The sequence below is a fragment of the Etheostoma cragini genome, chromosome 8 (assembly GCF_013103735.1).
Source record: "Etheostoma cragini isolate CJK2018 chromosome 8, CSU_Ecrag_1.0, whole genome shotgun sequence".
NCBI classification, from domain to species: Eukaryota; Metazoa; Chordata; class Actinopteri; order Perciformes; family Percidae; genus Etheostoma; species Etheostoma cragini.
In genome coordinates, this window is record NC_048414.1 from 26,835,126 (window position 1) to 26,846,049 (window position 10,924).

Below are 10,924 nucleotides of genomic sequence, written 5' to 3' on the forward strand. Positions count from 1 at the left end.
CTTGACACAGTGTTTATCTGTTATAATTACTTATAATTATAATTTAAGCAGTAGTAGGCCTACCCCTCACCCTCTCCGTGTAAAAGTACTTACATGTATTCTTTTAGGCACCTAACATAGTATGTTGTGTCTTTTCTGTTTATCATTAATAGAAGAAAAAAAAACCACATGCGTCAAGCGTCATCTGATTTCTCTCTGAATGTGTACATGCTAAATAAATGACTCAAACGGAAACACCTGTTTTCCGTCATACATTCTTGCCGATGGACCATGACGATGCTCAACACCTAGAACCCGTCCAAATATAGATTCTACAATCATTATTGCATATCTGTATGCCAGTTTTTTAAGGCGCATTTCAACCCTTGCAAACCAAAAATAGGCTACCAAGGAAAACAATAAATGACTCAATCAATTTAATAATTGTTTTTTTATCTATAGTTCATCTATAATACATCATTTTGATATAGATTTACACAGACTATTCTACAAATGATAAAGAGACGAGTTTGGCTTTCCAAAGACATACAGTATAATGGCACTTTTTTTCAATTTAATGCAAGTTCTTCTTCACGGAATCACCAGTTCTCTGCCCAACACACAGTCAGAGCCCCCTTCTCCCACCACTGTGTGTATTTACGCCCCAAGAGAGAGGGGGGAACCGATGATGAGAGGAGTGGCACACTTCACCAAACTTCCCGGAGTGACGCGCTCGGCCGCCGCTCCTCCCCGTTCCACAGCGAGAAGAGAAAGTTCTGACTTTTAAATCTCCTCATGTAGCGATAGCAGAGAGCCTTTTCAAGCGACAAAGAAATTTGGACATGAATGTTCTGAAGTGAAAAGTCACTTGAATCTGTTTTCCCGAAAGCGTGCGGCATGATGAAGCCACCGCCGCGCTCCGGCGTCTCTCTGTGGACTCTCCTGGTCTTCAGCGCTCTCCTCAAGGTAAAAAAAAAAGAAGAAAAAAAGGGTTTTTATTCTTTTAGATGTTCAGAATTGAACCAGCTGGTGTTTTGTTCGTGACAACGGGGCGCTTTGTTTGGATGATGAAGGTCAGTTTTCATGCACGCGCGTGTGAGCGCACCTGTTGCGCAGGTAGCTGCTGCAAGGGCTCTAAGGTGATTTACTTCTCTGGCCACGACTGGTTCCAGATTACACTTGAAAAGTTTATGAAAGCAAATATCAACTTTTACAAGCCAAATTCACCCTGAGAAGGTTTGGTGCCATGGTTTTCCATGAGAAGAAGAACCCTTTGAAGGTTTTAATTGGATTCAAATGTATGTCAGCAAGTTATTAATACCGACCTTCAGTTGGAGAGGTGGAACAATGGAGGGCCATTCATTGGAAGACGTGGTGAGCCTATATTAAGTCTAACGATGTAGGATTTATTTGTGAAAAAAAAATGCATTTTCAAATTTGAAAAGTACTCTAATGAGATACTACATGTATGAAATATCTTTATTGGACTGTTGTTTATCCAGGATTGCACTTGTGGTGTGTTAAATGCATCCCCCTGAACAAAGACCCACCTGACTTGTCCCACTAGTTTTTCTGGAGAGAGAGAGAGAGAGAGAGAGAGAGAGAGAGAGAGAGAGAGAGAGAGAGAGAGAGAAATAGAGAAGGGGGAGAGAGGTTGAGAATGGCATGTGAGGATGTGTGGGGCACACACTAAGGGGTCAGGAATGGAATGATGTGCACGTGTATCTAGTGTGTAACAACACACTTACCGCAAAAAACCTCCAGGTGAGGAGCTTTGGGTGGATAGGTACTGTATGTGTACAGAAAGTACACGCAGTACAAAAACTGTGTGACTTTGACACCAGAGACAGCACTTTGAGACTCGTCTCCTACCAACAGTCAATGATTGCTTACTTCAACTGTAACCCTAATACTAGCCTAAAGAAGCATCAAATTAAAAAGCAAAGATGCTAAAAAAAACATTTTCCCGTTTAGGTATGAGAACTTGTTCATGTGCTAGGTTTCAATAACAACACATCATACAAAAACCCTTACATATTTATACACAGACTGTGAGGTGGACCTCATTTGAATCATAAAATGGAATATTTAAATACACACACTTTGCATTTCATAACCTGGGGCCAACATCCACATGTAGGATTAATCTATGACGATAGTGTACAATTACACAAGTATTAGTTAAACAAAAGTGAACGATCTACTTCTTGTTGTCGTCAAGCTGAGCGTCAACAACGTTTCTCTTCCTGTCTGCAGATTTGAGGGGCAAAGATTGAAAATTGTTGCACGGTTTGTGAATGATCGGCCCATGATTTTAATGTATTATCACGTATAGGTTTGTTCTATCATGGTAAAATAAAACTACAAAATACACATGCAATACTTGTAGACTATGATCCACAGCTTGGAATATTATTTCAAAACTAGCATCAAAAGTTCAGTCTTGCCCTCAAAAATATTAGTTATCAGACAAAATAATAATGAAGAAGACTGTAATGGTACGGAATATACACGTAAGGAACGCCTAAGTCTAGATCTTTTGTCTTATTGGTTCTCAAATGTAGTCATTTATTGTGTTGTGGTGAAACGCTGATGATACATTGGAGGAAGTAAAGGTGACGGCGTGTTGACTCAATCTACAATGAAAAGAACACGCGTCGGGCAGAGATGGAGACACACATGCAAATGGGAACCTGCCACCACCACAGCTGGCTTTGATACTGGGAAGAGAGAGGCAGCTTTACAGACTCATGTGATTGTCTATATGAGATTTGACTGCATGTTACGGTGTTAAAAATTAATTTTTTACTGACAGCACAATTTCAGGGATTCTTAATACATGTTGTGGACGGGACTGCTGAATATAATAATATTCCATTATAATTACATACTTGTCATCTGCCATAGGAATTTTGTGATTTCCTTGCCATAAATATAGACGTTTTTTCACCATATACTGGTGCCTTAAAATGTATCAGAATGCAGGAATTGAAGTCTTTTTCCCTCAAAATTGCTTGGGGATGGACCCCCAGAAACACCCCTTCTTTATGTGTTCCGCAGAAGGCCGATTCTGAGCAAGGAAATACCCTGAAGTATAATCCCAGACAGCCATAAAAAACATTTTAATTGCAGATCTGGAGAGTTAAAAACTGATGAAAAGATGGGGGACTAGAGAGACAATATGCACGGTGTCAATAGAATGAAACACAGACAACCGAAGACTGACAGGGACAACTAAGAAAAGAAAGGCAGTATGTGTAAATTTGTTATAAACGTGTGCTGTTTAACCCAAAAAATGTTCAGACTTTTTCTAGTTTTCACTACCACCACCTTACTACCACTAGTTTTACACTACTTTATGCAATTCACGGTCATTAAACCTCATTTATGTAGAATTATGCCTAACATTTGAATGAAAAAAGCAGAAATTGTGAATAATTTTGACTAATGCTTAAGATCAGAGGAACGTACAGATGAGTTAGGTCAGGAATGAACGTGAGCGTTGTATGGAATCCAGTGTGGTAATCTGGTTAAAAAGAATCTGAAAGAATCTGTTACATAAGGTGCTGCTTATATTATTTCACCATCTGTACAGATGTAATTAGTGAATGCATGTGTCCGTAGGTGGGGACATGGGAATCTGGGCTGGTGTGGCTCCAGTTCCAGGGCTGAATTTTTGTCCCAGTCCACCCCTGGAATCCAGTAATTAGTAGTTGAGAGACAATCGTGATAATCTCATTTCGAGACAGAGACATCGTACGGTTGGATTTGGTGCATGTTCCAAATATGAACACATGACAACCAAAATATTTCCCAAAAATTAAAAACATAAACCAGGCTTCACTACCTGCACTGAGGACAGACAGCTTACTTTTTCATCAGGGGAAGTATGTCTTTCCCTAACACAATACAAGTCTAAATAAAAAGAGAATTTATTTATATTATCATTTTTATTTTTCTATTCTTTTTGAATTATTATGGTTTAAATGTACCCTTTGAGGGACATGCACATGATTTGTTTTGCATCTACAATTATATCATAAGTATCCTGTTTACTTGTATTGTTATATTAGATGTATTTAGTCCTTGTTTATGTGAATATCTGTTCTAATGCTTTGGCAACAAAAAATTATTTTTGTCATGCCAATAAAGCAACATGAAATTGAAAATTGAAATAGAGAGAGAGCGAGAGAGAGAGAGAGAGAGAAAGAGAGAGAGACGCCAGTTATTAATCTAAGCTTGGTTAAAAAAAATCGACTCGTATTAGAACCCATTGCTCTACATGGCAGTGAAATGTGGGGCCGGCTCAGTAGACATTTAAAAATGGCCGACAGGGACATCACCTGATTGAGGTTTCCATGTAGCGGCCCAATCAGCCCACGAGGGCCCGAGGCCCCTCTGGCTTCTGCCCAAATTCCAGATTACCAGTCCGCTGAGATGGCAAAAGTTCTCACTCAGCATCTAAACATGGAATCTAATAATAGTAAATGTAATATGTCAATGTAATAGTTCAATCATGTCGTCGTCCATATTACTATGCTAACATTATCGCCATCTTTTTGCCGCCAAATCTGTCTTGTAGTGGTGCGGAAGTGCGACGTATATTCCCAAATTTTGTAAAATGTAAGGAGGAAAAGTAAAAAGTCGGCACAAAAATAAGTAGTAAAGTAAAGTATTTGTACTTTGTTACTACCCATCACTGCCAGTCCGTCACTGTATGTTACAGTGTTCCTCATGCCTTTATTACTTTGTTTAAGTTGGCATTTATGCTAAAGTTTATGTATATACTATCTTCTTTGGCAATGTAAGCAATGCCAATAAAACTAAACTAAAATTGAAATTGAGATGGAGAGAGACATCATTTTCATATAGATAGAGTTGGATCTTAGTGGCCACATGCTGTTGACGGCAACACAGAACCCAAAGGTTTAAGGGACAAAATATGTTGTAATAGTTTTTCTTATTCTTGTCTTGTCCTTAATTGATTTTCCTTTTTCCTCCTGCGTGTTGTCTGTTTTCCGCTCTTTTTTGTCGTTTCATTGTTGTCCTCTCACTCTTTTAATCTGGGCCTGAGGGTTTGTCAGCACTTCATTGCTGAATTCAGGAAGTTGTGATGGGGCGCAACACCTATGTGTCCCTCTTTGGTCAGGTTGCAGATCATAACTTAATAATAAATTATACTAAATACCGGAGCAAATGTCTTTGCTTCCAAAAATAGAATACTGTCCTGGCTGGATTTTGGTCATCGTGCAGTCTATATCGACAACATTTCCTTTACCGGATTGTCCTTCATTTAGACATTTTTTTTTTTTTTTAATTTCATGTAAATTTAACATCGTCACTAAAAGCACAGAAGCAAGGAAGTTACAGTAGAAAAAGGGGAAATGTGTTGCTTCCCTGAAAGGAATTATTGTTTGCATAGTGATATTTTCCATTCTGAACACGTTTCCATTACCAATCCTTATCAGTACACGTCACAGTCTGCAGTTGACTACCTGTTTACAGTGAATATATATATATATACATATATTTGTAGTTTGTATCTTGGTTTGAATTTCATTTTCATTGAATTTCATATTTTTTTTAAATATTTTGACCTTAATTCTCCGAGACTGATAAGCTTGTCTACACCATGGCGCTGGTCAGTGGTCTCTGTATCTCATAGGCCAACTCTGTTCACCAACCTACACAGTCCTACAGCTACTGTATATTCAAATATTTGTTTCCTGTCTTATATTCCTATTATTATTTCATGTATATTGTATGCATGTACATTGTATCCTAGTATTTTATTTATATTTATATTCTCTGCTGTGGGACAGATTTTTGCTGCTGTAGCGCTGTAATTTCCCATTGTATTGGGATCAATATCTATCTATCTATCTATCTATCTATCTATCTATCTATCTATCTATCTATCTACCTGATGATGCTATGTCAGGCTGAGTGAACGCTACCAAGAAAAATAATCTGCATCAGCCAACCTGATCACAGCGAGGGACAACTAATCACTCAACAATGTCCCGACTGTTTGCTTTCCTGGCTCCTGAATAGTAGAATGAGCTCCCTATTGAAATCAGGATGGCCAAAAGACTACATATCTTCCGCCAAATGGCTAAAAACACATCTCTTCCAACATTTGACTCTTATTAGTTTTGCTTATTTAAAGCTAATGTACTTGCACTACAGAGTTGAAAGTACCATATTGGAAGTCATTTTGGATAAAAGCGTCAGCTAAATGAAATGCAATGTAATGGAAACAGAAAAAAAGACTATGGTATTCTATACTGTATGTATCTGGTGAAAAGAATAATTTTTGGGGGGTAAAAAGTAATTCAGGAATCTTTACTGTTATCATCACTGTTTCTGTTAAGTGGATGGAATAATGTGAGGTCACAAAACTCAATTAATCAATAAGATTTCTGAAGAGGTATACTTAGGCAGAATATTTGAAAACACCAGGGGCACGTTCAGTCCCAAAACCTTGATGTGACAGTGTGCACCGTTTTGCTACAGTTTCCTGGTTGAACATGTTTCCTCAGAACGGTGTGCAACAGCACTTTGGTGGGTGTCACAGGTGAGACCTTATCAGTTGCAACATGTATGCACAATATTCGTGTGAAAATAGAAGGCCATGTTTCTTATTAAATTGATTTATAACACTAAATTAAACAGAATTGATACATTAACATGGTAGTGCATAATTCAGTTTTTATATCTAAGTTCTTTAATGATTCTGTCCTTTCTCTCAGACACTTCCAGTCTATAGTAAAAGGCCAGCTTTTCTACTTGAAATAACATGTCCATTCAGTAGATGATGTACTGTTCTTCTTTTTTTGTATTTAAGAACGTTTTGTGACTTTTGTCCGACCATCATGGAAGTCAGGTGGAAACGGGATTTAAAAACGTTTTTTATTAGGCAAAGTGCATGCAAAGTCCCAGCTTGACATGTTGGTGACTCAGGAAAAGTACAACACTTTGCATAATTATGCAGCCTTTCTGTGTTCCTATCCATATCTGTTTCTCACACTCGCTCTGTCTGGCCTCCTCACAGCACGCAGAAATGGTAACTTTGCTATCAATAGAGGACATCTTGGAACAAGGAAACAGGGCCTTTTCTAACACTTAACAGAACTGGCCTGTCTGGGGCTCTGGACTGATGAACACTGATATTCTAATGCCTTGCACTACTGTAAAATGTGGCTGACGTGTGATGACGTCATGACGTCTGATGTGAACACAAGTATCCCTCTCCAAAATGTATTCTTCTCGCTGTATCTAGATTAGAACGCTTGCATCCCATTATTAAACTAAAGTGCAAAAGTCAGAAGTCAAGTTCTCCTTTGTGGAATGCTGCAGCCTCCACTTTCGCCCACTCCCAAACCCCCCTGCATCTGTTTTAGGACGGTCCAGTTTCAAATTAAATCCCGAAACCGGCTGCTGTCAACCAGGGTTGTGACTGGAAGCTCAGCATGTACAAGATGAATTACAAAGACTCACAGTTCCCCAATCCATGTAAATGAGACACTGGTTCCTCTCTCGGCCTCAAAGGCCTCATTGTCAGCAGATAGCTATCGTTCTACCAGTGGCCTCTGAGCGAGTCACGACCATGCAAGCCTGTAGTGGGGATGAAAATGATTATTTTCTCTTGTTTCACTTTTCGCTCTCTCCCATTTGATCACACTGCCTTTCCAGATGGAGTGCTGAAGTGCTTTAAATAAGATTTTTAATGCCCCATTAGTTCAAAATGATCATATTACAGCGTGTCTGGGTCAGTTGTTGAAAGGAGTGTTTTTAAAGGCAAAAAGTTGGAGGCTTCACCATTTTTGTCAAGACTCAGATATCTCAAAAACTGTTGGATGCAGTGACATGACATTTTGTACTGGTATTCGTGGTCCCCATGACATAGCCTAATGACCTGCTGATGTTTCCTCTAGTACCACCAGCAGGTTGACATTTTTCTTATCAAGTGAAATTCTTCAAGAAATACTGGACATGCTGCCATGAGATTTAACACAGATATTTATGTTCCTTGAATACAGCACAAAGAAGCCAGTCGCTAATAATACAAAACCCACACTATGTCTTCTCCGCTCTTCCTTCCCCGCAGATGAGCACACATCACACCCCACGCTCCACTTTAACACCTTTCAAACATCACACTGATCACACTTCCGTGTTGAGTGTAATGGCCCAACCCTCTGTGTCCATAATCTGTGGGTGGTAGTCTGTATACGTTCAAACATCTTCCTCCTGTTACACTGCTGGTGGCATGAGAAGGAAGCTCTAATGACAAGTGCGTTGTACTTAGATGGGTATCTGCAGCAGCTCAGCACTCTGCACAGTGCTGGGAACAGTAAATACTACGTCACTCATTTCCATAGCCTCTGATGTGGCTCGCGATACCAGCGGCAGGACTGCGGTCTGGGAGGCTGATACTGTACCTGGAGACAAACACACTCATAGCTGAATTTGTCACGGGCAGGGAGTTTTTAGAGCCAGTAGATATTTTCAACAGGAGGATGCTCATTTCTGAATTTTTCTTATTGAGTTTTGTGCCATTGGCATTCTCACAGAAAGGCTATAACTCTCAAATGCAATGTCAAATACAGAACACAATATCCTTGGGTCAAATTGACCCATTTTCAGTTCATTATCATTTTTTTGTCACAAAAAATGGGCCGTCGAAATAAGCGAACATTAAAAATATCAAAAAACTTCGGGAAAAACACCAAAAACTTCAAAAAATACATATACGTGGATATATAATATACATTTAGTTTTATTTTTTATCTCTACTAGCCATTTTTATAGGGTATTATATTTTAGCAACACTTTAGGACCAAGGAAGAGTGATGCATGTAGATGTGTGTACTGGGGTATTGAATAAAGAGGTAATATTTATGTATATACAGACACTAGAGATAAATAGAAAAAAATCCTTTTGTTTTTGGATGAGGTAAACTGCAGCACAGGTTCTCTTGTAGTTTAGAAGAGGTCAAAGGTCATGGGTTCCCCTGACACTGTAAAGGAATCGGAAGCAACAATCCTAATGTTGCATGGCAGAATGAGTCATGTGTGGCGATACAGTTAGAAACAAACTTTAATACACGACCAAACCTAGTTACTATCAATTGTATTCCATTGAACCCCATGACTGAATCTAAACTACAATACCAAAACTTGCATTTTAACACATTGTTCAGGGACGTTGATGATGGAAATCAAACCTAAAGGTTCAGATTGAGTTGGTTTGGGAACTGGAGGACCACTGGTTCAAGTCCCCATATGGACCAAAGTATGGTGGTGGACTGGTAGCTGGAGAGTTCACCTCCTGGGCACTGCCAAAGTGCGCTTGAGCAAAGCACCGAACCCCCAACTGCTCTGGGTGCCTTTCCATGGGCAGCCCCCCCACTTTGATATCTTTCCATTTAGTGCATGTATAGGTACTGAGCATGTCTGTGTAATTCAGGCCTGTGTATTAACAACAGAGTGTAAATTGTAAGTAATGAAGCATACATTATTATTATTATTATTATTTAAGGGAACCTATACCAGTTTAAGTGAGACAACTGTTGATTTAGAAGTCTATGTCATGTAGCGCTTGTAGTCCTTTATTTGACATTAATGAGCCTGGGTGTATGAAGTACACCATCGTGCTTCACTATATAGTCCTTTTATGTTGTTCCCATTTGTTATCAGTGGTATCTGGGTGGGCTCAGGAAGTGACAGGAAGTCATGTTAGAGAAGAAACAATGAGTAGGTCACCAAGGAGCCACTGAGGTAATGAACTTTAAATAGCGAACAAGCTGCCAGTTTATTAGAGACTGGTAGAAGAAAGTGAGAAGTAACTTTCAAAAGATCTCATCACACATTAAAGCTTAGGTTGGGCCCAAAAAAAATCAAAACCCAACTCGAGCCCGTGTACGTTGTCCGAGCCTGACTGTCCTCTGTCCCCATTTGTCCAACGAGGGTGATCCAACTCTGTCGGCGCTATGTCCCGAGGTAGCCCTCCCTGCACGTCACCTAGCAACAGCAGCGCCGCGCCAGACACGTTTCTGGTGTGTAGGACATTGAAAGCCGCCACAGCTGACACGCAACAGAAACCCCATGCTTGCAGCCACTGTGGACCAGGCCTACTAAGTGGCAACGGCTACTGAAAATGTCTATTATTGGTCATAAACCATGACAACCCAAGTCTGATATTAGTAATTAAAGGTACGATGCAATGCTCAACTTATTTGACTCCATTAATTACAACATTTTGAAAAATTCCCAGGGTTTTTTATTGGTCATTGTGTAGAATACATCACCTGGGCCACACAGCCAGGCTACCTGATAATGGAAGAGGAGAAAGATTTAAAAAAAAATTGAAGTGAAGAGTCAGCGGCAAAGACATGCACTAGACAGCTGACAATAAGCTATTGTAGTACAAAAGACTGAAAAAGGTCAAATAGAAAATGGAAAGGAAAAATCAACAAAAGAAAATAGAAGACTTGAAAACGTTATGCATTTCTCCATTTGTGCCTTGTGAACCTTGTTTTGCGTTGCTATCCCTAAGACACACATGCTTTGGATAGAGTCAGATAACATTATTTTGCAGAAACTACAGAAATCCACTTTCTCCACTCAAGTCAACAAGGGCACCACCAGCTCTCTCCCTCCACCATGCAACTTTGCGTAATTTGAGGTACAGACATAAAGTACCTTTTACATTGTTGGTCCAAGTTATCAGATTATGAGGAGATACGGTAAAATAGGCCGACTCCTAAGCAAACAGCTTTTAAGGTCATTTCTTGACTGTTATTGGGTCTGAGTGTTATTATGGAGGAAGGAACTGGAGCATTATCAGCAGCAAAGGCAGACTGTTGGGAATGAAAGGGAATCAGAGAGGGGCAGGCTGCCTTTTGGGTTGAAGTAATGTTTATATAGTGGTCAGTAGAGT

At 39.5% G+C, this 10,924-nt stretch overlaps 1 protein-coding gene across 1 annotated transcript in view; it reads left to right on the forward strand.

The window, feature by feature from the left end:
• Nucleotides 1-712: 712 nt before the first annotated feature.
• Nucleotides 713-10,924, forward strand: part of ptprjb.1 (protein tyrosine phosphatase receptor type Jb, tandem duplicate 1) — a 46,820-nt gene continuing 36,608 nt past the window's right edge. Inside the window, exon 1 of the mRNA XM_034878493.1 lies at nt 713-945. Within this exon, the coding sequence (XP_034734384.1) occupies nt 877-945 (69 nt within the window). The 5' untranslated portion in view covers nt 713-876. The remainder of the gene's footprint in view (nt 946-10,924) is intronic.